Consider the following 27,911-nt stretch of genomic DNA (forward strand, 5'->3'; position numbering starts at 1 on the left):
TAATAGTTTTATTAAAGTATTTTTTTTTTTAGTTTATAGGTTATAAATATATCTGTTGTTGAATTTTTGTCTTTTATTGTCTATTAAATAGCCGATATTCTAAAAGTTTTCATGAAATGTTTATAATGTACAATACCCCGCTATTTATGAAAATGATAAAAACTAGAAAACTAGATTTGTAATACTCTATACATTGAAATGTTTTTAATTTCAACTAGGAGGAAAAAAAATTCTCGACCTCTAACCTTCCACAGACGATAACTTTTTATATCTTTTTAGCTTTTATAAACTCTATCTTTTCGGAAAACTTAAATTATGTTTCTTTTAATATCATATTATAAAATTAAAAACCTCAAAAGCATTAATATTTTAAACAAAAAAAAAAGTTGGGTCTTAAAGGTCTGTTATTGATTTATTGTATGCATAGCAGAATTGTGGCAACACTTTGTACAGTGAAGTCGATTGTCCGTCTCGTCTCACCGTCGATTAATTTGCATATTTTTATTTTCGAGGTGTTAAATCATTTAAAAATAGTATTTAAATTTTCGTTCGTAATTATCAGACTTCCTAATAGTCACTGAAATATGTGGAACATTTTCTAAAACGGTAATAATATTATCACGTTGTGATGGAGCTAAATGTCAAAAAATTCAGTGGATTCGTGCCAATGGTCAAGAAATTGTAGCTGATGTGAAAATTAGTTATTTGTGCGTTTATTGAAAAACTGATGGTATCTGAAACATTAAATGCAGTGTTAGATTATTTAGATTTTCTTCGGAAGGAATTTTCGGCGTGGTTTATCAATCCAATTGGATTGGATGATTTAACAATTTTGAAAGAGCGAAGGTAAAGATATTTTCTTTTGTTACGTTATAGTGTTATTCCGTCACTCGTGCAATGACTTTAACATGAAATGTGACTTCAAAAATCGTTTTTAATTACAATATTTATTTTAAAATGTAAATTAACTACTGCGCAGCGTACCATATTGTTTCATTCGTTTATAACGATATGTCTAATTATTACGCAAAATGTTAAGATAAAGAAAAATATTTTGTCCTTTGATTAAAAACTAATCTCATTTTCTATTTTTGTTTAGGTGTTATTCGTAAAGTTAGATATTGCTATTTTTAATTTTTACTTTTCATGTCGTCCCAAAATATATGCCTAATTATTACTCTTTGTTACAATTAATGAGAAAATATTGTATCTAAATATCAGTATATAACATACAGCTAAGTGAGTCAACAGATGTTGGTGCGTTTTATTTATTTTTTAAGATAATCAGTATTTTGGATAAAAATAAAGATAGGTTGTATCTAGAGCAGTGTATCCCAACCTTTTTGGATCCATGTCCCATTTTTCAGGATGAACATGACTATTGCCCCCTTATAAATTTTGTTTAGAAATAAATTTCTCTTGAGGCCTAAAACAATGTTAGAGAAATAATTAAATACTACTTTTGGCTGCCTAGATCAATTTCATTTCAAAATTATAAACACGAAAACACATATAAATAGTTCAAATGCAACGGATTTTTGTCTCTAAAACGTTTTTATGTACTTTTTAGCTCTGGCTATCATTGTAAGGATGTAGCCTTAAGTTTTTAAATCTCCGAATTGCCCCCCTCTAAATTCAAATGTCCCCCAGGTGGGGTGTACGCCCAAGCTTGGGAAACACTGATCTAGAGGTTGTTATTAACTAAAAATGCAACATTTAATCACTCATATTGCATAATTTTGTCAATAAAATATTTCATACTGTATATTTATTCAAGTGCTTTGAACAGAAAACTATTACAATAATATGTTAATTGTTATATGCGAATGTAAAATATGAAATATAAAAAAAATAATTATTATGATGGTAAAACTGCTATAGTAAAATTTTCTCCAATCTATTGTAACTGTACTCTTTAACCAAAGTCTTATTTTAATGGATATCATATACAACAAACTTTAAAATAAATACTGTTTCATCATATATAAAAGAAAGTTGTGTTAGTTACACTATTTATAACTCACGATTGGTCAAACTGATTTAGCTGAAATTGATGGGGAGGAAGCTTAGAACTAGGAGACGGACATAGGAACTTTTTTATCTTGTGTGCATTTTTTTTTTATACCGCGCGGACGGAGTCGCGGTTAAAAGCTAGTTTTTATATATTCATGAGTAGACCATCATTTTATCAAAATATAAACCTGATACTAGTTACGCATATCACGTGTTTCATATCCTAATTAACAAATTTCAAGGACTTCCGAAAAACGCTGTTGTAATTATTGTGCAAATGTCAAATAAAACAAAGCAACAAAGACATATAATGTGAATTGACCTCACGTCTACAATAATACCAAACAGATGATTATAAAGATAAGAAATGATCACTGTGTTAAAGTTCAATGAATATAAGTTTGTCTACGGACATTGTCTGACCTACTGCCAATCGGTTATTTCTGAAATTCACTACCTATTATCTATTGAGATATTTATAATTTGTTCTATTTCATAGTTTATTATTTTCACACTCACTTCTACTAAAAAACAAGTATGTAGATAGAAAAAAAAATAACACCTGTTCTTACTTTTTTCACATCTACCTTCTTTTTTTCTACAATTTTTTTTTTTTAGTTTAATAGTTTTAATTCTATAAACACTAAGTTTAATAAGTTGAACTTGAGACTAATGCTGTATTAACTGACTTTACTCATAATTTATATTTCTAAACACAAATTTTATTTAGCGAAAATTAAAACAAAATGTACCAGACAATCAGAAGTCTCAATATGATAACATAGATTTTTTTTTATTTGTTACAGTTTTCGATAAGTGCGTGTAGTTCACAATGAGTTCTCTACCGCCGGTGGAGCTGGAGGTGGAGGTGGTGGATGACTCCATGGAGGATGATACCACCGACATGATCCCCGCTGACAGGTACTTTGTCAAAGCATTCACATGGTATAAACCAAATCCCAATGATTTTTTTTTATATTATAAGGTGACAAAAGAGCAAGCGGTCACATCAAATCGCCGAAATAGTGAAACGACCGCTGTCCATAAACATCTGCAATTGCAGAAGCATTAAATACCTTTAATTGACAGAGGCAGGGTGCACAGAAAGAGATTTTTCCCCTTCCTATACATCCTCTCCTTTTCTCTATTTATTATCTAGCTGGCTAAACATCTGGAATATTAATCTTAAGCTTACATTAATAAGAGCAAGTGAATTGAATTTTATTAGGCAAATCTTTTAAAGGTTTTTGCTCGATTTGCGATAACCTTCATCTGAATTCATCTGTTAATTACGTTATTTAGGTACCATATCGTAGTAGTGAAGAAACTGAAATACGATTTGATATTAAACATTGGTTATTCTTTATTAAATTAATAGAATGCTTTGTGTGATTGATTTTCATACCGTTAACCAATTCAATAGTATTTTAACTAGGCACTTTAATTGCAGGCAAATAATGAGTGACTTTTTTTTTCTGTTTGAATATAATTTTGGTAAATTTATGATCAATTCGCAATTAACTATTTCTTAAGAGTGCTGTGAACATCTTTTTCTATGCACATCAATATGAAAATATCCTGTTGAATCTCGTTATTCGTCTAAACGGATGTAGTACAAAATTAAATCTCAACCTATTTTATTAGCAAGGTGATCTAGTGCTTCTTAAAAGCTTTATTCTAATACTATATGTAGTTAAATAGCCGTTTCTGTATATAATGTATTAAAATATATAATCGAAATTTATATATTTGCATATGTTTTATATGAATTTATATTTTGCAATAGTTTATTATAACTAATCCTAGCGTTAATATATGACGACGTCGGATAAATATACATAAGGCGCTGCTTGAATAATTTATTCATTATATATGTTTAACGTAGATTTTTATGCCGATAAAGTCATAAGAGCTTTTTATAATCATTCCAAATATCGTGCATTTAAGATCATCGTTATTATCTCTCGATTTTAAGAATTGATAGTATGTTTCCAATTCAGGTATTACGCAGTAGAAACTGACCTTAATAGGGGCGTACAGAATTAAGTACGCGCATGCGTGTATCCCGGTGACCTGGGCATATTTGATACTTATTGATTGCACCTGTTGCTACACCGCTCTTAACTACTGGCGAATTGATAATTTTTATTACGTTCTAATTATTTAGCTAGATGTTGCCTTGCGAGGATCAGCTACTAGAAGTTTCCTTGCGCTAAACTTGAATACAGTAACATGATGTTTTTATACGACTGTTTAGAACCCAGTAGATTATCGACTTTTGTGTCGATAAAAGGAATTATTGAGGGCTAGCTTTCGCTTGCGACTCCTTCCTCACGGAATAAAAAAACTTAATTACCTGTACCAGCTTCTTCCATTTGACCGCATACAACGGAGAGCGGTTCGAATCGTCAACGACCGAGTTCTTACTGATCGGCTCGACACTCTGGCGTTGCGGAGGGACGTTAGTTCCCTCTGCATTTTCTACCGTATTTACCACGGGGAGTGCTCAGAAGAGTTGTTTGGAACAATTCCTGCCGCCGAGTTTCGTCATCGGACGACCCGACAGACCGCCAAGTTCCATCCACACCACCTCGATGGCTGGCAATCCACAACCGTGCGGTTTTCGCGTAGCTTTCTACCGCGTACCGCCGCGTTGTGGAATGGTCTGTCCTCGGCGGTATTTCCAAACCGCTACGACTTAGGGTCCTTCAAGAAGCGAGCGTATCATCTTCTCAAAGGCCGGCAACGCATCTGCGATTCCTCTGGTATTGCAGATGTCCATGGGCGTCGCTGAACACCTTGGTGTTCTCGCTGCTCGTTTGCCCCCTTCTCTTATAAAAAAAAAAAAAAAAAATTAGTCGCCTGTGTTCTTTTAGGCTATGTTCTACATCTTTTTTTTTTTTTTTTTTTTTTTTAAAGTCAGGAAATGCGTTTACGCACGCCTACGCCGGGCTGTGCAATGGCGTAGGGAGTGTGGGACTCGCCGGTCACAGAAGGTGGCCGGAATACCCACTAAAACCTGACTGCCCTCTAACGCATTATGGCGGGCGCCACGGGAACGCTTTAGCTTTCTTCCGTGGCCCCGCCTGATGTTCTACATCTATGCCAAATTTCAGCGAGATCTATACTGTTCTGGAGATAGCTATGAACAATCATCCATACATACAAACATTCGCGTTTATAATATTAACGAGATGTAGTAATCTAAAGGAAAATACTTGTGTAGTACAGTAGTACAGTTTCAGTAGTCTCAACTTAGACTATACCTTTCAGAAATCTCAACTTATGCTAATCGGATGATCTAATATGGATCAGTAATATATATAAAAGAAAGTCGTGTTAGTTACACTATTTATAACTCAAGAACGGCTGAATCGATTTGACTGAAAATTGGTGGGCAGGTAGCTTAGAACCAGGAAACGGACATAGGATAATTTTTACCCCTTTTCCTATTTTTTATTCCGCGCGGACGGAGTCGCGGGTAAAAGCTAGTCTATATATATAAAAGAAAGTCGTGTTAGTTACACTATTTATAACTCAAGAACGGCCGAATCGATTTGACTGAAAATTGGTAGGCAGGTAGCTTAGAACCAGGAAACGGACATAGGATAATTTTTACCCCGTTTTCTATTTTTTATTCCGCGCGGACAGAGTCGCGGGTAAAAGCTAGTTTTAAATGGAAAGACCGGCAACACATATGTAATTCCTTTAGACTTGTGGATGTCCATGAGCGTTGATGTTCTCTTCTATGTCCGCCGCTCATTTGCCCCCGTATTTGTACTCTTATAAGAAAATAGATGCGCAGTACGTGACACTGTCGGACAAAGGATCATTACACTTTATCCTGATAGCTGTTATCAATAGCCTTAAAGAAAAAGCAATAACACAAACCACTCAATCTACGCAGTTTTTACTCACAGTAACAACAAAAACATAAAGTTACAACAGAGTATTTTTATTTCAAAGCTTGACGTGTGAAAGGAAAACAATATTTCGATTGATTTGTGTTTGCGACTGTACTTTTTTAAAAATGTACACTGACGTACAATGTAGTTTTTGGTACAGAATATTAAATTTTTAATAGTTATCATTTAAAATTTAGAAAGGTTGCTAGTTTTTTTAATGAAGTGAAGTGTTTCCAAATAAAATATGATACTAAAGGAATTGTTAAAAGTACTATGCTGTAGACCAGATGACATGTCAAAATTCCTCTACCATAGTGATGTGCTAGAGGAATTCAAGATGTAAGTTGTTTTATGTTTCATTTCTACAGAAAAAATGGTGAGTGTAACCATATTTTTTTATTATTTACTAGTTGTCGGAGTCGTGTAGCTGTAAGTGTTGTCGGTTAATTAACGTTATGATACATAGTTCATAAAACCGTGAATTTTCACTGTCGAAACATGTTGTGTATTTCGTTAGTGTTTCGGCATTGGGGATAAATGTCTTAACTTCTAATGGATCTAATATTTTAAATTGAAATTTTTCTTAATTTCTGATTCCCTATATATATTACTTCTTACTATCTTACTAGTATTATAAATGCGAATGTTAAGATGGAAGGATGGATGGATGTTTGTTTGAAGGTATCTCCGAAACGAATCAACGGGTCTTAATTAAATTTGACATAAATGTAGAACATAGTCTGGAAGAACACATAGGTTTTTTTTTTAACGGACGGGGTCGCGGGCGACAGCTACTGTATAATAGCATAATACATATGTGTAATATGGTAGGTTACTTGGAAATGACAGCTCTTGTTTCGTTCCAACTTTAACCCGCCTGATGTTACAGACTGTTTATTCATTGTCTATTGTTAATTCGAATCCTCGCCGTCTGCGCGAAAATGGTGAAAATCAAATAGGCACAAAATATCACGTCTTATTACCTATCCATGTCAAGTCAGTGTTGATATGTATGAAAATTATTGTTTGTTTTTTGCTTTATGCCAGAAGATTATACTTGACTTGTAAAAAAGGTTCTATATGCAGGAATAATTTAGTGCAAGGCTAAATATAAGGTCACCTTTTAATATAAATGGGATATTGATAATGTGTCTGAGGAAATATTTTAATCTGTTAAGTAAGAATAGATAGCAGTTGACTATTTCTGGTATATTTGTAATTTTGTATATTTTTAACCTTTAAATTCAGTCATAACTATTAGTAAAAATTTCAAATAGGGTTGTCGATTTGGAGTTTTGAAAAAATATTTCGGAGGATAATTAAAAACACAAAATGTATATTTAATAAAAAGATAAAATTACAATGGGTTTCATCGCACAGCCAAATAATGAGAAGTGATGATGTGGATCTGCTAGCTAGACAAGCCATTACCGATGGACTCCCTTTTCACATATTACCATTTTATACAGAAACAGTAAAAAATTTAAAAGAAATGTGTAAGTGCGCTTGGCAGGAGTATTTCGACGTCAGATCGAGAACATGCGGGATTTGGTACAAGACGATCCAACCACAAATCTCCTTACGCCCGTGGGTAGACAGTATCCAAATGTCAACATTGTTCATAAAGATGGCGATGAGATTACGTTCCGGACACATTCCCAGCAACAAGTTCGGATTTCTCATGAAAAAGTTCAATCACCTAATTGCAGAGACTGTGGGGTAGTGGAAGACATCCACCATGTTGTTTTGGAGTGTACTCGGAACGAACGGCTTAGACGTAATTATTTTAAGATGTTCGGGTATAATGTCGGTCAGATAAACACTATCCTGGCTTACCCGTCTTCTGACGAGGCCAGGATGATGTTTAATTTGACCGACATGTGTTTAAGAATCAATGTAGATAATTAGATGTAAGGTGTATTTATTGGAAGGCTTATGGGGCGATATGGTCGCATTGCGACAAAGCCTCTTAAATTACTGAATAAAAAAAAATGAATTTCATGAAAATTAAATATCAAAACCTATCATACAGTGCTGAAGTTACACGTTAGTTAAGTTAATTTATAGCTTGACCAAGAACATAGAAAAACTGTCATGGAGCGTGTCATCTTTCGTTAAGTCAACTTCGATAAGTACGCGAAGAAATTATTGAATATTTTTACGCAAAATAATGGTTTGTTTTATATTTCTAGTCTGGTGATTTATATGCTACTTGTATAATTAACTTCAAAATTCATTGCAATACCAAAATAAATTTTGGACATCCCTAGTTGTGCTTTAGTTGAAATTATTTCCGCAATTCAAACATGTTTTTCAAATAACACGATTTGCATACACTTTTCAATCATGTAGACGTAAATTGATTTTTAATTTATAACTCGTAAATTCTGTAATAAAAGAAACGTACTATTTTGATATGTTCATTAAATTTTAAACTATTAAAACTTTGACGAAATTATCTCGATCTGCTTACTTATTTGCATTAGGTGATGTAATCATTATAATGCAAAATAGTTCCGCCTCAATTAAAAACAATTCAATCATCATCTTTTATTGTATATATATCATTTAATGACAATCAGTCTTAATTTTAATGCAAACAAGATTACTCAAACGTCTCACAGCACGTGCCTTGTCTCAAAATATATCAACTTCATATTGGCAAAGTCGAACAACGGCCTTCTATCACACCGTAGCTCTATCAAATTGGTACACATGTATGTCCTATATTGTTTTATCATTCGTTTTATATGATCTCACAGTGAAAAACATTTAAAGAGACAGTAGGTATAAATGTTTGCTAGTCGTTGCGAAGAACACAATTTTAGGGTGCGACTACGGAGCGTAGCTGATCCGCCAGAAGTGAACGCTCATGTCATTAGAATTACGTTACGGTGTGATTAAGTCTGAATGTCGTTCATTGCCGTGCCAAGGTCCGAGGGAGCTGCGCTGACTCGCCCTTACCTGGTGTTCTGCCAGCTTCCGACATTTTTTTATTGCATAACATATTTGTCAATATTGGTTAAACATGTAAGAACAATCACTTTATAGTTTTATTATACAGTTCTCCATTGATGATTAATGATAACAATCTGCTGACTAACATAACTAGAGTAATAACAATTATTAGTTCTGTGAAAACTACCTATAAGTAGGGTTGCCAGGTCGCCAAACCTACTAGCCGTACAGACCAGCCAGTTTGGCCGGACATTTGGGTAGAAAGGTCGGACATCCTGTATTATTTAGAATTTTGTCTCAGTATTAATAAGTACACTCTCGTTTGGGAAATGTAAAAAGGGTAAGAAAAGCCGGACACGCAACCAAAAAAGCCTACCTATGTCCAGCTTTATCCGGACGCCCGGGAACGCTACCTATAAGCCTTGTGGGTGGAAATAAAGCTACAAATATTTTTAACGACTCAACTTTAACAAAATGAGCTTTCAGAATCTTATTTCAAGACGTCTTTTTTTGCCTTTAAATTACCTATTAATTTTATTACCAAACAAATCCAAGAACACACAGAAATTGGGAAAATATAACTTATGTTGGGAATTATATTTGAAAAGAATAACTTTTTTATGTCCTTGTCCTTTGTAAAAGTCAATGGTCTATTAATTAAATAAACCATATTTAATCCGAATTCACCTTGCATTATAAACAAAAACACCAATGTCATTGACCTCGTCATCGAGCCGTACCATTTTATTTTTACCGCATTTTGCTTCGGGCACTAGGTTTATTATATCGTTAACTGTGCTATTATAACCTAAGATTTATTCCTTTAGAATAAAGTCTATTTTGCTTTGTTACTATCTCAGGCTCTATTCCTATAACTACGCTGTCTGGATATTTCGGTCACAAAATGTTGAAGATGACATGTTTAAAAAATAAATAACAGATTATATTCATTCGATGATTAGTCTTTCATATTCGTTGTCCAAAATATCGTTTTTCTTTTGTTTTTTACTTCTTATTTCAATTTTTTTTTTTTTTTTTTTTTAGTATAACCAGTGTTAATGTTTATTGCCCTTTTAATAAAATATATTAAAACTATGTTTAAATATCGATAATACGATCTGTAATCTTACTAATATTATAAATGCGAATGTTAAGATGGATGGATGGATAGATGTTTATTTTACGGTGTCTCTGGAACGCCTGAACGGATCTTGATGAAGTTTAGCATAAATGTAGAACATAGTCTAGAAGAATACGTAGGCTTCTCGTTAGACGAGTATAGACGAAGTCCCGGGAGTGCCAAAATTCATCAAGATCCGTTCAGGCGTTCCAGAGATACCGTAAATTTATTCTCTGATAATGCAACCTTTTTATTGTGAAGAAAAAAGCTTGTTACTAAAGTAATTGAGGTTACTGTGTTGAAATAACAGTCGTTACCTTATTACCTCAAAGCTTATTTTTGAAAGTTATATTAGACCCATTAACCCCTCTTACGTTATTTAAATGAAAAGTATTTTTTTGTTTAAAGGTTCACAGCTGACATCCTTTAACTTCTGTCTCTGTGTATACTTGCACTTGTTTTCACTAGTTTTTTTTTTAAATCTATTATATATTATCTATATCTATATATATAAAAGAAAGTCGTGTTAGTTACACTATTTATAACTCAAGAACGGCTGAATCGATTTGACTGAAAATTGGTGGACAGGTAGCTTAGAATCAGGAAACGGACATAGGATAATTTTTACCCCGTTTTCTATTTTTTATTCCGTGAGGACAAAGTCGCGGGTAAAAGCTAGTGTTGTATAAAATACCTCGGTATTGTTGTATGTATTCTATTTTAAGTTTTTATAATCAAAGTAGCGAGTTATCGTTTTAACGGTTCTCCACAAATAGATGGTACGGCCTCCCTTAAAATATTTATAAATATTTTTCAGTAGATTAATTCGGAACGAAGCCACGAGCGGCGGCTAGTTTCTTATATATAAATAGATGGAGATTTTGTCCGGCTGTTCGTTCAGTGATTTTTTAAACATCGCAGTCGATAAATGTCTCTGTCTATTTGTTAGTGAATACGAAAAAAATGCGTGATTATACATCTCTTTGTTTTTAATCTAATAAATTAGTTTAAAAAAAAACTTGGAAAGATGGGTCTAAAGATGGTGATGATGTAATGGTGTTATTGTAAACTAATTGATTATCAAGATGGAAGAAAACAACGAAGATAATAAGTCAGTTTATAATATCAGTTATTCATCATAACCGTGGATTTCCACTGTGGGTGATGACGATGATCTGCAGCTCTAGAGATCAGTGCGTTCAAATATCAGTGAAATATTATTAAAAAGCTTTACTATATTAGTTTATATAGAGAAATTAACATAATCAGTGAAAAACTCAACCAAAGTATAGTTTTTTTTCAAATATCTTGTCGGGTCCAAGGTCATCGTGCGCTGCGCAGCGCCCTTCCCTCGAATCCCGCTACCCTCCCGCTATAGTCGCGAAGATATCTGAAAATTACTATGACATCATCATCAGCTCACTATACGTCCTCACTGAGCTCGTAGACTACCCTAAATTAGGGGTGACTAGGCCATAGTCAACCACGCGCCCCAGTGCGGGTTGGTTGACTTCACACAAAACTAAATATGACATGTAGAGTGTTAAAGTTTTAATTACTTTGCCAGGTTCACATTGCCGGCGCGTGCTGACGCTGTGGTGGAGCTGTGGCGCGCCAAGTTGGCGGAAGGCGTGCTCTCCCCCGCGCACTTCCAGGATCACTGGAGGGTCACCGTGCCCAGGATATACTCGCCGCAACCAAACAGGACATGTCTCGGTCAGTTGCTTTATAATGGGTAATGACGTATGTATGTGTTTAATGGAGTGTCAACGTTTAGAGAAGTGTATTACACTGAATCGAGTGACTGGATAAAGCTAAAGAACTAGAAAGTTCTATTTACCTTTATAGAAATCAAGTTTTAATAAGGTTTGGAATAGTAAAGAGACTAGATATGAGTATTGAAGCGATGCTTGAAGAAAGCACTACTAGACACTTGATACTAGATTTGTAACATTTCTTGGATTCATTGAGATGGATGCAAATAGCTCTATTAATAAGCTGACACTTTCTTTTTAATTAAATTTAGCTAACTAACATCAACGTGTTATCTATTCGCAGATTGGTCGTTCGACGAGGAGCTGGCTCAGAAGCTGTTGATCCAGCCGCTGGAGCAGTTCGTATGGGGCGGCAGTGACGCCTCGCAGGCGCCGATGCCGCGCCGCTCCACTCTTTGCGGACGCGTCTTCAAGCAGGGCGAGCCCGCCTACAGCTGCAGAGAGTGCGGTTAGTATACATCTTGATATTAGTCGAAAACGCATTGATAATTATTGTCAATTACAGTCGAACCTGGATAAACGAGATTCCAAAGGACCTCGACATTTTTATCTTTTATAGAGGTTTCTCTCTTACCCGAATTTCTCGCTTTTGGAGGTAAATCCAGACCGAGCAAATGACTTTAGCTTATAAAGGTTTCTCATTCATCCAGGTTCGACTGTACTTGGTACGTTAATCGTGCATGTTTATGTTCAGGTATGGACAACACTTGCGTGCTTTGCGTGGAGTGCTTCAAGGTGTCAGCGCACCGGCACCACAAGTACAAGATGGGTCAGTCTGGTGGTGGCGGCTGCTGCGACTGCGGAGACACCGAGGCCTGGAAACGAGATCCATTCTGCGAACTTCACACCGTTAGTTGATACCTACGTAGAAAATTATATAGGAGATGCTACAAGCATCCTATCCGGATGTCTGTCCCGATGTTTGTCATCAAATCTTGTAAATTTAATTTAAACCACTTCCCGGTTATTGATTGAGTTGAAATTTTGCATACAAGTGTAAATAGCCTGACAATGCAATATTATAATCATATGGTGCTGATCTGATGATGGAGTTGGAAGGTGGATATAGGAACTTCGCAATTAAACGACACAACCTCATCGTGTTTGGGCTCGTTTGAATCGTCTTGATGATCTTTTGTAAAATTTTTAGTTCTTGTAATTTTTCTTATTAAGTTTATTTTACTATTTTTTTTTTCTATTTAAATTACGGTGTAAAGATAAGTTAATAAAATTACAATTTAAGTTATCGTTATCCAGGCACCAGAGAACGACGAACAAGAGTCGCAGACCAGCATCAGCGCTGATGTGGTGGAGCGCATGAAGATCCTCGCCTCCGTCTGCTTCTCCTATTGCTTCCGGCTGCTGACCCTCGACCACGCTCCCGGTCTGCCTAACGAACTTAGGTAGATTAACATACAAATTAAAAAAAAAAACAATAACACTCACTAATGACACTCTGGAGAAATATATGCATGTAATGCCATCTTTTTGGTCAAATTCGATAGAGATTAGACATACATACAAATCTACATACATGAAAACATAGTTTTATATTTATGTAAAACATTACCATCTTGTAATTCCGGTAAAAAATGATTGTTTATATTGTTGTTTGCAGGCTGAAGGATGGAGAGAGAGATCTGCTGCAGATCCTGGACCAACCGGACTGCTACTGCACCGTCATGTACAACGACGAGACACATACCTTCGAACAGGTACTTTAACAGGTCTAGTGGATGTCCAGAGCAGAGGATCTGGATACGGTCGTCGGATATTTAAAAAAGTAAAAAAAAAACTGTTATAAGATTTTATTTTTAATTGTATTAGGTGATAGCGACTCTGACTCGCGTGCTGAAGGCGAACCACCGCGACGCCGTGGAGCTGGTCAGCCTCATTGACCGCGAGGGTCGCGCCCTCGTCAAGTGCAACTCCTTCCAGATATGTGACAAGCTCAAGACTGATATCGAGGCGTAAGTATTCACTTAGTTGTAGCTTAGTTATCATAAAATGTTGTGTTTCCACTGCCGAAACATGTCTATAAAAATATTTAGTTCTTTCTATTTTTTTTACGAGTAAGCGGCTACATGAATTCGCCGATATAGCGAAGCGACCGTTGCCTATGAGTAGATTGCAGATGCACTGCCTACCTTTAATCTATATAGGAGGAGACGCACAGGAGGATATATCCCCTTTGTATGCGTCCCTTCCTCTGTCAAATTCACTTACCCTTCACATTCCTTATAAAAAAGGGTGGAAAGGGATCGTGGAGTAAAATTAGGCCTTCGGCATAACACTCATCAGACGTAACGCGGTAACATAATATATAAAATTGCAGTATACATAGTTTTTTTTCGTAAAATTTTTTATTTTATTTTAAATAAAAGCAATTTATTTATTATTAATTTAAATTAAATCAGTAGTGTCAGACTGACACATGTCAGTTACCTCCTCCCCCCATATTGCATGTGTGTGTATTGGGGGGGGGGGAGATGATACAATGTATTGGCACTCAGCCGCACCGCGATGTTCGAAAGGTTCACATCTCGACACGGGCCAGTGCTGAAGGTGCTCGTGATGCACGCGCACGTCGTCGCCCACCAGCACTACGCCATGAAGCTGCTGCACTGGTCAGTACTCTCATACACACTCATACATTTCAATACATGTTTAAATTATTTTAAACTAGCTTTTTCCCGCGACTTCGTCTGCGCGGAATAAAAAAACACATGATAAAAAAGTTCCTATGTCCGTCTCCTAGTTCTAAGCTACCTCCCCATTAATTTTCAGCTAAATCAGTTCGACGGATCTTGAGTTATAAATAGTGTAACTAACACGACTTTCTTTTACATATATAGACTAGCTTTTACCCGCGACTCCGTCCGCGCGGAATAAAAAATAGAAAACTGGGTAAAAATTATCCTATGTCCTTTTCCTGGTTCTAAGCTACCTGCCCACCAATTTTCAGTCAAATCGATTCAGCCGTTCTTGAGTTATAAATAGTGTAACTAAAACAACTTTCTTTTATATATATAGATAAGATAGAAGAGTTTAATATTCTATCTAACGATCATTACTTCATATCATTTTTATTATTTTGTGGAAATTATAGCAATTTGTTTTGGTGGCCAGTTATATATTCAGTTATCAAACAGGTCGAATGTATCGACAATAATTAAATTATTAGAGGTCATCTGCAACTTCATGGGCGTTGGAAAAAAATAGTATGCCCGCAATCATCAGCTAACTTCCCGACAAGATTCAGCCCGGACCGATTTTGACAGGATTAATGAGATTTCCAGAAACAAACAAGGCCTTACGGACAGACATAAATTTAAAAAATTAAATTTTATATCATATTAGATATTAGAAGCCATGCAAGTACATATGTTCGCGAAATTTGTTTTTTTTTTCTTCTATCATACAGACACTCCCAATTTCATTTATATTTACAGATTGTTGAAAACACATTCATTGTAATATTCTTTTAGGCTTCAGAACTTCGTATGCAAGGAGCCGTCTCTCCGTCTGGCTGTGAGTCAGGTAGCGCTGGGGTCCGAGGTGGGCGGGGCTGTGGGCGCGGGGGGCGTGGCGGGAGCGGGGGGCGTGGCCGCCGGTGTCATGCAGAATGACTGCCGCATGTGGAAGGCGGCGCGCACCGCATGGCACCGCCTCCTCATTGCCACCACGCTCATGGATTATGACACAAAGCGGAATATGGCGATATTGTTCACCAAATACTACGGTAAGGAAAAATCTTGATTATATCAATGTTCTCGGAAGTTTGTCTTTCTAATTAGAACAAAAAAAATATTGTTTTTTTTTTGTTTATATTGATAATTGTGTATCTTCAGGGTCGATGTTAAAGGACTTTATCCGGGATGATCATGACCACTCTTTCTCCATCTCCTCGATGTCGGTGCAGCTGTTCACCACACCCACTCTCGCCCACCATCTTATTGCGAAGCACGATGCGTTATTCGTCGTAATGAATACCTTCGTTAGTGAATGCCTCAGGCGGTGTAATAGCAAGGTTTGTTGAAAACTTTTTTATATAATTTTTCAAATATGTACATCCACGTCATACTGTGACGTTAAAAAATCTAATGAAATTGTAAAAGGGGTACATGGGGAATAGATAACTGAAGTGAGTTTTAAATTTGTTAGACTATGGACCTTACCACATACATTTTTGAAATATACCAATGTATATTTTGCTTGCGAAATGAGATCTTTACCAATAAATAATGAAGTACTTGTACCCAAAGCATTGTGGTGATATATATTTATAGTGAAATATATCACCAAGTTGACGTTAATAATATAATTCAGCGGCGGTCAAAGGGTTAAAACACGTGTTTCAACTATATTTTTGTAGTAATAATTATAATTTTTACATCAGGGTCGTCTGGAATTCGATCGCAACCATGTATCTATGGCGTTCAAGCGAGCTCAGTTCATTTTATACGACGTGAAGTACCTCCTTGGCTCTGTGCCGACCACCTTTGATGATGATCTGCGCAAAGGATTCCTGCATGGACTCTCCCTCATCATCTCCCTGCTGGTTATGATGCAGGGCATGGACTCTGTTGTCAGACAGGTAGGATACAAATTGTTTTTTTTTATATTACAAGGTGGCAAACAAGCAAGCGGCCACATGAATTCGCCGAAATGGCGAAGCGACCGCTGCTCATAGACATCCGCAATTGCAGATGCGTTGCCTACCCCCAATTTACGAAGGAGGAGACGCACAAAAAGAGAATATTTAACCTTCTTATGCATCTCCTCCATCAAATCCACCTCCCCTTCCCATCCTTTCCTTATAAGAAAAGGGTGGGAAGAGAAAGTGGATTAAGGTTAGGTTTCAGGCACCACACTCGTCAGACGAAACGCGGAATTATTTCCACTTCACGCCTGTCTTCTGTGTCTTCTGTGTGTTACATATTTTATTGGGAAACGATTTTAAATCAAGGATACTTGGCCTTTTTTTCTATCGTTCTTCTAATTTCTTACATTCTATTGTATAGCGCGGTCAGCATATGGAATACGAGCCGGAGTGGGAGTCCGCGTTCAATTTGCACGTGAAGCTGGCCAACAGCATCACCCTGGCGCTGGAGTGGTGCGGTGCTGAGCGCGGTCTGCTCGCCTCCGCCTACCGCATGGCGCTGCGCAGACACGCAGACACGTGCACACACGAACCTCATCAGCTCAGAGGTACACTTAAAAATAACCAGTTTAAATCACCTCAGCCAATAGATGGCGTTATTTCATCTATTAAAACAGGTGTCAAACTCAATTTTGTAGAGCCGTAATAGTTGAGATTTTTTTTTTATTATTTATTAAGGCATTGGATATCAGTGTACTTTAGCCTATTTTGAAATTAAAAATGTAAAAACCGTAATAGAAAATAACATTAAATAAAACTACATGAACAATAATATTCTTTATAGTTCTAGAAAAAAAATTAAACATTTTTTTGAATAACATAGGAATTCGTAAGTTTGCCAGATTGAAAAAAAAAAAAACTGAATTATTATAACATTTTATTTATTAAAATTAGAATCGAATGAAGTCTAAAAGCTGATTCTTCTTTCTGTGACACATTGCGATCTTTGACATGACTGTATCAGTCAGTCGGTTTTTTTAACTGTATTCAGTACATTTTTCATATTTTCCGACAGAGCTAATCACGATAACAGCGCCCTCTACACAACGTCAGATAAATCAATTGAAGTATGCACACTATAGGTTTATAAAACGCTTAAGGTTTTATTCGTGTTATTACAGAATTGGGCAACCAGAGTGCGCTGGTGATACCCTACGATGTGTCATCAGAGCCGGTGTCAATCCATCGGCCATTGTCGCGTTTCATCGCCGGTCTGCATCTCCATCTGCAGCGACATGGCCTCGCCTACCACAGCAGGGAGTTCGACCGACATGATAGACCCAAACCTACACCAGAGGAACTCATTGGTACACCTTCATGCAATCCACCAGTGATATTACTAATATTATAAATGCGAATGTTTGTATGGATGGATGGATGTTACAAGGTATCTTCAAAACGCCTGCATGGGTCTCTCAGAAATTTGGCATGGATGTAGAACATAGTTTAGAAGAAAAATATTTTTTTTTTAAATTCTGTGCAGACGAAGTCGCGTGCGACATCTTGTTATTAATAAAAACAAAATATATTATCTTTCTAGGTCGATTTGACAAGTCAAATGAGTAAAACCTAATTACGAAATCGTATTAAAATAAAAATTAAAAATATAAGTCCAGTAGAAAGTTGTACAGCAACATATAGCTTTTTGTTATTTGCTAATTTATGTGTGATTTTTAGTGGGCACGGCAATGCCCACGTGGCAAGAATATCCGGATTATTTACTTAAAGAATATATATATAACATTATTGTTTCTGTTAATAATATTATATATGTATTTTTGATGCAGAGCCGGTGTTATGTACAATGGCGATGATAGCGCAAGTACACGCAGGAATGTGGCGGCGCAATGGTTACGCTCTTCTCAACCAGCTCTACTTCTACCACAACGTGAAATGCCGCACAGAGATGCTGGACCGCGATGTTGTCATGCTGCAGGTGACATGTCATATACATCTTGTGTCACGGATAGACGAGGATTCTTGTCCTCGATATGCCTCAAATATACATATCAAGTAATATCAAATCAATAGTAGAGTACAGTCGAACCTAGTTAAACGAGAAACTTGGGTTAGAGATAAATCTATATATATAAAAGAAAGTCGTGTTAGTTACACTATTTATAACTCAAGATCGGTCGAACTGATTTAGCTGAAAATTAATGGGGAGGTAGCTTAAACTTGTGTGCATTTTTTTTATTCCACGCGGACGAAGTCGCGGGTAAAAGCTAGTGTCTTATAATGAGAAAAATATCGTTGTCCCTTGTACTCTTATTTATCCATTTTTATCTGTATTTCTAATATTTTTTTAAGTCTTTATTTATTTTAAACAGTAAAATATTATACAAAATAAAAAAAATATAAATGTATGTAGATCGGTGCATCCCTTATTGAGAGCAACGAGTTCATAATCCACGTACTGAACAAGTTCAACCTGCTGGAGTGGGCTGCACCTGACTTCGAGCAGCAGAACGTGGAGTATGACACCTTGCGTCAGACCAGCAGCATGGTTGAGGAGTTCCTCGGTCTGCTCATCACTGGTACTTACGAATACTTTCGTAACGTTATCTACTAAATTTGAGTTTTGCGGTTTACGCTTGGATACAAATCTAATATATAAAATTCTCGTGTCACAGTTTTCGTCATCGTACTCCTCCGAAACGGCTTGACCGATTCTCATGAAATTTTGTGAGCATATTCAGTAGGTCTGAGAATCGGCCAACATCTATTTTTCATTTTTTTTTTAACTGCGCGCGGACGGAGTCGCGGGCGACAGCTAGTAATATTATACATTTTGTCGATTAAGTTACAAAAATGTATATCTCAAATATTCGTATATGTCATAGTAGTTTAAGCTTAAACTGTACTTTATTGTAGATTAAATTAAAACTACACTAAGGGTCGCTTTAAGAAATCTTTAAAAGATTTGTGACTGAGATGTTAAAATAAGTTAAATCCCTAGAGTAAATTTACAACATATATCTATACTGATTACTGACTGCCTCATACATAGTTGTTAAGTGGTCACTAAGAGTATATTTAATAAAGATCTGTCATACTAACGTGGGTTTTTGAGACCAAAATCTCTGTATAAAATTTTTACAGACTGATAAAACTGAGATAGCAATATGTTTTAAACGGTTATTTTGTTCTCAGAAACCCAAGATAAATAATTTAAATATCTATTATGTAAAATTCTCGTGTCACGGGCCTCGAACTTGAACTCCTCCGAAACGGCTTGACCGATTCTCATGAAATTTTGTGAGCATATTCAGTAGGTCTGAGAATCGGACAACATCTATTTTTCATACTCCTATTAAGTTTTTTTTAACTGCGCGCGGACGGAGTCGCGGGCGACAGCTAGTTGTACTATAGTAATGTATGTTTTTTCTTTACCAGTGGTTGGATCTCGGTATGTGCCTGGTGTTGGTGAGGTTAGCAACGAGGATCGCACCAAGAAGGAGATCATACAGATGCTGTGTGTCAAACCCATGCCACACTCTGAACTCAACAGGTGATTAACATAACACTGTTTCCACTGTTGGAATACTTGTATTAAAACATTATAATATTAAATTATGAAATAAGTCATAAATATATATATTTTTTTAACTTTAGTAATGTTTACAAATATGTATGGAGAGAAATACTTAATGTACTATGTAGGTGGCGCTAGTAACAATATTGTACGTCTAATATGACGTCTGTCAATTTTCGTTGTAGTCATTTAAAAAAAAAACTTAATTTTGGATTTTTCGGAGTGAAATATGACAGATTTTACTATGACTACAGTCCGCAGAGGACTTTGTATGTATGTATGTATAGAATAAAGTGGGGTTTTTATATATTTAGTGGTACAAATTATTAGATTTTTTTCAAATTTATTTTTCCCCATTAGAAGTAATTATTCCTAAATGAATTAATTATATATGCTATATCTAATATTACAAAAAAAAAAATCTTTCCAGATCTCTCCCAGAAGACCAGTTGCACGAAACCGGTTTGGAAGCTGTGATCCATGAAGTGGCAGACTTTGTGAAACCGAAGGGTGGCAACAATCGTGGCATGTACAAACTGAAGCCGCATTTGTATGATGAATATGATACATTCTTCTATCATTATACACGAGAGGAACTGTCCAAGAGTGAGGAGGAGCAGAGGAATAGACGGAAGGCTGCTGGTGAGTACTACTACGGAGTTTCCACCTCAATATTTGAGACTTAACAATATGGTTTTAAACTGTTGTATTTGCAATAAAACTGCTTAGTCAGCAATGATCAGGTTTGATTAAGTTTAATTTAGTTTATCTCAACTTTAAGAAGGTTGAAAGTAAGGTATTTGAAAATTCTAAGTCTCAGATTGGTAAATGGTCAATTATAACAGCAGACAAAGTCGGGTGTCAAGGCCTGTTTTACTTACGTTATTTTTATGGTGTTTACTGAAGTACTACGTTTCAATTTTGTATACAGGGTTACCGGAGTGCTGTCCTCCACCGCCGCTGCCGAAGTTGTCTCCTGCATTCCGCCTGCTGGCCAGTCTGCTGCAGAGTGACGCGGCGCTGCACGTGCTGCGCTGCGTGCTCGAGCGCGCCCTAGATCTGCGCGCGCGCGCCTTCTCCGAAACACAAGTGCATAAGGTATGTAACGAGGATGGATTTCACGTTGTCAAATACATGAAAATATATGTTTACAGTAATAAAACCAGTTGTTTAACGCATATTGATGCTTATCAAACCTCTTTGGTAGCACGGCAGAGGTTTTATGCCAAGGAGGTCATACTGGCTGGTAAGAAGCTGTGCGTGAAAAAAGAAGAAATAATAATAGTTAAAAAATTAAATTGATGAAAAATTTTGTCAAAAGAGAGAAATATTTTTAGATATAATCAATTTATTTAGTATAGATTAATATGTTAATAAACCCATTTTAATGTTGATGTAAAGAAGTTGAATCAATGATCATAGTGGAAAGGTGTATGATTTACAAATTGTATTAATAACAATAATATTTGTTGGGTGCACGAATTGGTCAGCTCGCCCGGTGTAATACCACGACCTCACAGACGACAGGCGTGAAGTGAAAGCAATTCCAAGTACAGTCTGATGAGTGTGGTGCTGGAGGACTCATTTTAGACAACTTCCCTTCCCACTCTTATTAGGAAAGGATGGGAAGGGGAAGTGAATTTGGTGAAAGAGGGGAAGCATAGGAAGGAGAAAAATCCTCTTTCTTTGCGTTCCCTTCTCCATTGATTAAAGGTAGGCAACGCATCAGCATTTGCGGATGTCTGTGGGCAATGGTCGCCTCGCTATTGCGGCGAATTCAGGTGGCGGTTTGCTTGTTTGCCACCTTATGATATAAAAAAAAAATATCCTTTGAGAAAGTATTCCAAAGGGTGTTATACACAGGTTATAATTTTTTGGAACGAAGTTCCTTATCGCGCGTTGTGAAAGGGGTCTAGACGGAAAAAATTCTTACGAAAAGTTGTCACGACACTTTTTGCTATAGTAAGTATGTTAACGACGAATGAGCGCTACTTCACCATGGCAACGACGTGACAATATATAACGAAAATTCATAGAAATAAAATGTACTTCTTGTGAAGACTTAAGTTGTTTATTCATAGAATAAACATTGGTTCCTTCACTAATTAATAGAAAGGAACTTCGTTCCATCCGGGTGTCCCAACACACCTCTCAAGTTTTTTTTGTTCTTAAGTGAAATGAATAGAATTTAATACATACAGACATACTAATTAAGTCAATGTATACAGGCACTACATCTGATTGGATACGCGGTGCGAGATGAAGAGAGCGGACACTACGAGTTTCTTGCGTTCGCGGAGAGCGCACAGCGCAGCGGTCTTCTCGACCTGCTGCAGAAGCTGTGCTCCTGCGCACGAGTGGAGCCTCATCTGCCACTCGCCAAGTGGTTGCTGGCCAGGCTCAAGTTAGTATTAAATATAACCTAACAATAAGTAAGCAAGTCAGGAAAGTCTAGTTTTTGGAAGAAATGGAATAGTAGGAATAACTATCTTATCTTTTTTAGATTCAGGTGTTATGGTTTTTTGTTTATGTGCAGAGCTTTGCTGGGTCAGCCGGATGAGCATGCGGGTGATGGTGACAATATGGACACCGACCAGGGACAAAAGGCCTCCGAGGACTCTGCAGGTTAGTATGACTGTTTATTTTATTAAAAACAAATTATTTGGCTATGTTGTCTTTGTTTCGCTAAACAATTTTTTACTTTATCCATAAGTACCGTTGACAAGAGACTGTAATTTTTTTTTGTGTATTTGTGGTCTAAAATCTATTAGAGAACTTTTTAATTTTAGTCAACTTTTATTTGATAGGTCAATCTGGAGGAATAGACCCGGTTGCGTTAACTCTACATGTGTGGGATAAAGACAGAGAGATGTTTAGAAGGGGAAATATGAACTACCCTCATCTTACTTATATTATAAATGTAAATGTTTGGATGGATGGATGTTTATTTAAGGTATCTACAGAACGGCTGCATGGATCTCACTGTAATTTGGCGTAACAGTCTAGAAGAGGCAACTAATTAAGTTTTTTATTAATTCCGCGTGGACAGAGTCGCGGGCGATAGCTAGTATTTCGTATAAAGTATGTAAGTATACATTAATTATGTAAATAATTTCCAGATGTAGAGAAGAGCCGCCGCGCCAAGCTGGCTGCGGAACGTCGCGCCAAGCTGATGGATCAGATGAAGGCGCAGATGAATAAGTTCATATCCAACAACGCGGTGCTCTTCGAGGAGACCAACACTGAGGTTAGTTCCTGAGTTTTTGAGACGATAGTTCGGTAGGTTTTTAGTATTTTGCTTCAAATACAACCGAATCCGAAGCAAAATACTACTAATAATAAATCTAAAATCGTTAATATATTGACATTACCAACAACATAATGTACAAGAGGTAGACAGAGACCTTGTTGTTTTTTATAGTAAAAGGTGGCTAATGAGCAAGTGGTCACTTGAATTCGCCGAAATATCGAAACGACCCACCTTGTCTGTAATCGACAGAGGATGCACAGAAAAAGTGATAATTCTTTGTGTCCCCTTCTCTGCCAATACATTTACTACTTCCAATCCTTTATAAGAAAAGAAGGGGAAGGGGACTAAAATAATTACATTAAATTAGTTAACTATATATTTGTTGCTTATAGAAGTTTAACTTTATCTTGTATGAGTTGCTGCGAACATTGTTTTAATTGTTTTTATCAGGTGACGGCGGAGGAGCAGGAGCTGCGTCCGCTGTACGCGGGTGCTGCGCTGGGTGTGTGGGGGGGCGGAGTACCAGACCCGCCGCGTGTCTGCATCATGTGCCAGGAGGAGGTGATGTACCACCAGTAACATTTTACCATATAAGAGAAATACTTTCTGATGTCAAAAACTATAAAACTACGACAAATAATTCACTCATTTTAAATGCACATTTAGAGGATCGTTCATAATTTAAGCAATCATACATCTTTGTCATTCATCATACAAAATCTACACTAAAGTACTTATGTACTGCTGAAAACGTTATGTAACTTTTATTATTTGACTTGATTGATTGAATTCTTTAAAGTTGATTTTGTTGCTTTATTTTGTACGAGCTTTTGCCCGCGACTGCGTCTGCGCGGAATTAAAAAAAAAACATAGTATGTGTTCTCCTAGACTATGTGCAAAATTTCATCAAGATCCGTTGAATCGTTCCGGAGATACCTTCAAACAAACATCCATCCATTCACATCCAGGCACTAAACTTGTAATCATACAGGCTCGTGTGGAACTGAACGTGGAACCCTTGGTGCTGGTTGCGTTCGTGCAGCAGTCGACAGTGCTGAGCCGGCTGAGGGGTGTGGTCAGCTGTCCTCGAGATGCCTACCTAGCTGCAGGTGTTGGATCTCAGCCTCATGTCTCCACATGCGGACATGCTCTGCATGCACGCTGCTGGAGGAAGTATGTTGATGGTGTGCGAGATAAGGAGAAGATCAGGTATGTTATTAAATATGACATCTTACTTGTTAAAATCTATTTAATCGTTCATCACACATGTCATAATGAATTTCTTCGTATTTGACTGTACTATATTACTTAAACTAGCTGTCGACCGCGATTCTGTCAGAATTAAAAAAAATATTAAGTAGCCTGTGTTCTTCTAAGCTATTTTCTACATGTATGCCAAATTTCATCGAGATCCGTTGAGTCGTACTGGAGATACCTTCAAACATCCCTCCATCCATCTAAAAATTCGCATTTATAATATTAGTAAGATAGATATATTAATGCGTTATTTAACTTCATTTTGTGTTAACTTCAGACCGTACCGGCTGCGTCAACCGGCGGCATTCGATGTTGAGAAGCGCGAGTACCTGTGCCCGCTGTGCGAGCGGCTCTGCAACACGGCCCTCCCCCTTGTACCCGCCCCCACCCTGCCGCCCGGCTCCCCGCCCCCACTCAGCGAGGACACCTACAACGATTCTGTTGAACTTATACTGCGGATGAGGCATCAGGTGAATATGATCCTTCGAGTCGGATGTTACATTTTTTTTTTAAAGCAACAGCTCTCTAGCGCAATGATAGGACTTTACTTGCTTATTTATTTTAATATTCTTCAGTTTTTCTGTGGTTTAGTTATATATAGTGGATATTTTATTAAATTTGTTGTTTTAAATTTCAGGTGTCATCTGAGGCAGTGCACGTGTGCACGGAGTACTGCGAGGACATCCACTGCGTGGCGCGCGCCCGCAGCGTCGGCGCCACCTCCTCCGAGACGGAGGAGGAGCCCGAGCCGGAGCCCGAGGTGTATTCCTCCACGCACGCGGAGACCGTGCTCTCGCCCGAGCTGATGGCCCACTTTTCTGCCTCGCCTTCGAGCCAGAACCAGGCTTTCACGCTCGTCGAGGACTTTGTGAGGGTAGGTAGCGCTGACAAAATTGTTAAAACATTAGTTTATAAATAAATTAATCAGATTACTGTTTAATGGTGGTGATACAGTAAGGGAAAAAAATTATATCGTTGTTTTATTTTTGTCAGACGATGCCGCTAGTGTGCAACTCGATGGAAACCGGTGGTCTGGTGGCGATCGCAGCCCTGTACCGCTCCACCGCGTACACGGTCATGTCTACGAACTCGGTGCTACAGGCGGAGGAGCGGCCGCTGCTGGGAGAGCTGCCCTCGCGCCACCGCGACGCGCTGCAGGCGCTCATCCGCCTCGCCGCCGCCATGCCCTCCATCTGGGAGACGCCCAAGCACGTGTCTCACCACGCGCTCTGCACGCTGCATGCCCTCGCAAAGACCTCGCCCCTCACCCACGAGGTGTTCGGTGCCCTCGTCGCCCTCGTCCTCACCGTGCCCTCTCTCTTCTGCAAGCCCGCAGGTCCCGCGCGCCCCACGCACCTCGCGAGACAGATCGCCCTCGACGCCTTCCGCGCAGAAATGACCAAGGCCCTCATCGCGCTCGACGTCAGCGCCTGCACCAGCCAGCCCATGGAGGACCAGGAGGAGTACAAAATTCCCGCCGACCTCGAAAACCTGCTACCGCTCATGAAGGAGCTACGGCGTGGCAACCTGCAGATCGAGGAGCTGAGCGCGCCCGAAGTGTGGGAGAAGCTCAAACGGCAGTGCCACACGTTCCTGAGGTGCTGCTGCCTGTTCTTCCATTTCCTGAGCGACATCATCCCGCCCACGGAGCTGACGGTGCGCGACGGAGACACCTGGGAGGTGATGTGCGGGTACCTCAACCTGCCAGCCACCTTCCGCGAGCTGATGGACACGCCGCTCGCTAGGAAGAAAGCGTTGGAGTGGTCCTCGTACTCGAACAAGTGGTTCCGCGGCGATCTCAAGCCGGAGATCGTGTTGGACCCGGGCGAGCCGCCGCGTCTCGTGCCTCTGCCCGACGACTTCTCCGAGCTGATGAACGTCATGTCCGAGTTCTCGTGCCCCAACTCGGAGCGCGAGGACAGCAAGTTCCCCACCATGTGCCTCGTGTGCGGACAGATTCTCTGCTCGCAGAGCTACTGCTGCCAGATCGAGGTAGTGGTAAAAGTCACAATATTACATTAATTGATGTTTAAAGATTCTTTTATAGAAACTGATTCTTGTTGATAATGAATTATTTTGCATGAAAGGCGTTAATATAAAGTGGTGGTATGTTCACGCGCAGGTGTCTGGTAGAGGCGGAGTGACTGAGCACGTGGGCGCGGTGGTGGCGCACGCGGCGCAGTGCGGTGCGGGCTCGGGCGTGTTCCTGCGCGTGCGCGACTGCGAGCTGCTGTTGCTCGCCGCCGCAGCGCCTTCGCGCGGCGCCATGCTGCCTGCGCCTTATCTAGATACCTACGGAGAGACCGACCAGGTGAGTCACACACAAACAACAGTCTAGGACTTTAATTTCCTACCCATTTTGGTAAAGATCAATTCACGGCCACAATGCAATTAGATTAAAAAACTTGCCATGACAACATATATACGTGCTAAATTATAGCTCTTATTTGGTTATTTATTTATTTGATACTTATTTGATTTATTTGACACTAGCTTTTACCCGCGACTTCGTCCGCGCGGAATAAAAAAAATGCACACAAGATAAAAAAGTTCCTATGTCCGTCTCCTAGTTCTAAGCTACCTCCCCATCAATTTTCAGCTAAATCAGTTCGACCGATCTTAAGTTATAAATAGTGTAACTAACACGACTTTCTTTTATATATATAAATTTACGATGTTTACTATCTGTGTGTTTCAGGGTCTGCGTCGCGGCAACCCGCTGCACTTGTGCCCCGAGCGGTACGAGCGTCTGCGCATGGTGTGGCTGTCGCATGGCGTGCATGAGCGCATCGCGCGCGGCCTCGATGCCAATGTAATGGTGGGCAACACATGGCAGAACATGTGAGGCGCCGCCCTGCCGCCGCCGCGCCGACACCCGCACAACCCGCACCACGAGCCAGACATCGAGCCCGAGTACTAAGTGCCCGGGACGGACACGTGTCCTGTGCAGAGCGGCGACACGTGTGACACGTGCGATGCTGCGACGACATAAGACACTTGTGTGCTGTGTAGCGAGTGTAGTGCCGGAACTATAAGTCACGTCCGTGAGTGTATCAAAGAGACACGCGCGTGTAGTGTACGTCACGTCAAAGAGACACGTGCCAAAGTGTACGTCAAAGAGACACGTCGCGACACAAAGCACACCACGAGATGTATCAAGCCGAGATGTGTGTGTGCTTTAGTGTTCATGATGTGTAGTGCAGTGAATATGTGATTGGTGCACAACAATACGGACAAACATATTGTGTAATGTGCTTACCTGATGTATTTGTAGCACAATACAATCAAGTTATTTAACCATTTGTCATAATTTATGTCCAAATAAGATACCTTAATTTGGGAGAGTAGATGATTGGTGCGGCACCATATTTGCCAAATATTGGTGTAAAAATAAACTTAATCAAAAAACGGCCGTTTTTTTTTAAATTAATTTTA

The 27,911-nt window shown here is 38.4% G+C and overlaps 1 protein-coding gene across 1 annotated transcript; it reads left to right on the plus strand.

Annotated features, from left to right (window-relative positions):
- Positions 1-445: 445 nt before the first annotated feature.
- On the plus strand, positions 446-27,558 carry LOC106719346 (E3 ubiquitin-protein ligase UBR1). Its single transcript, XM_045683459.1, has 29 exons — positions 446-846; positions 2,820-2,934; positions 11,564-11,712; positions 12,055-12,219; positions 12,466-12,620; positions 13,029-13,174; positions 13,390-13,486; positions 13,599-13,741; positions 14,306-14,398; positions 15,260-15,513; positions 15,623-15,801; positions 16,171-16,368; positions 16,796-16,982; positions 17,556-17,741; positions 18,222-18,370; positions 18,806-18,971; positions 19,831-19,945; positions 20,400-20,611; positions 20,901-21,067; positions 22,198-22,373; positions 22,506-22,594; positions 23,089-23,216; positions 23,670-23,780; positions 24,211-24,428; positions 24,754-24,946; positions 25,114-25,350; positions 25,470-26,468; positions 26,599-26,787; positions 27,175-27,558. The coding sequence occupies exons 2-29, from the start codon at positions 2,846-2,848 to the stop codon at positions 27,319-27,321; spliced, it is 5,337 nt and encodes a 1,778-aa protein (XP_045539415.1). The 5' UTR covers positions 446-846; positions 2,820-2,845; the 3' UTR covers positions 27,322-27,558.
- Positions 27,559-27,911: the final 353 nt, after the last annotated feature.

This window comes from Papilio machaon, chromosome 22 (assembly GCF_912999745.1).
Source record: "Papilio machaon chromosome 22, ilPapMach1.1, whole genome shotgun sequence".
Classification (NCBI taxonomy): Eukaryota; Metazoa; Arthropoda; class Insecta; order Lepidoptera; family Papilionidae; genus Papilio; species Papilio machaon.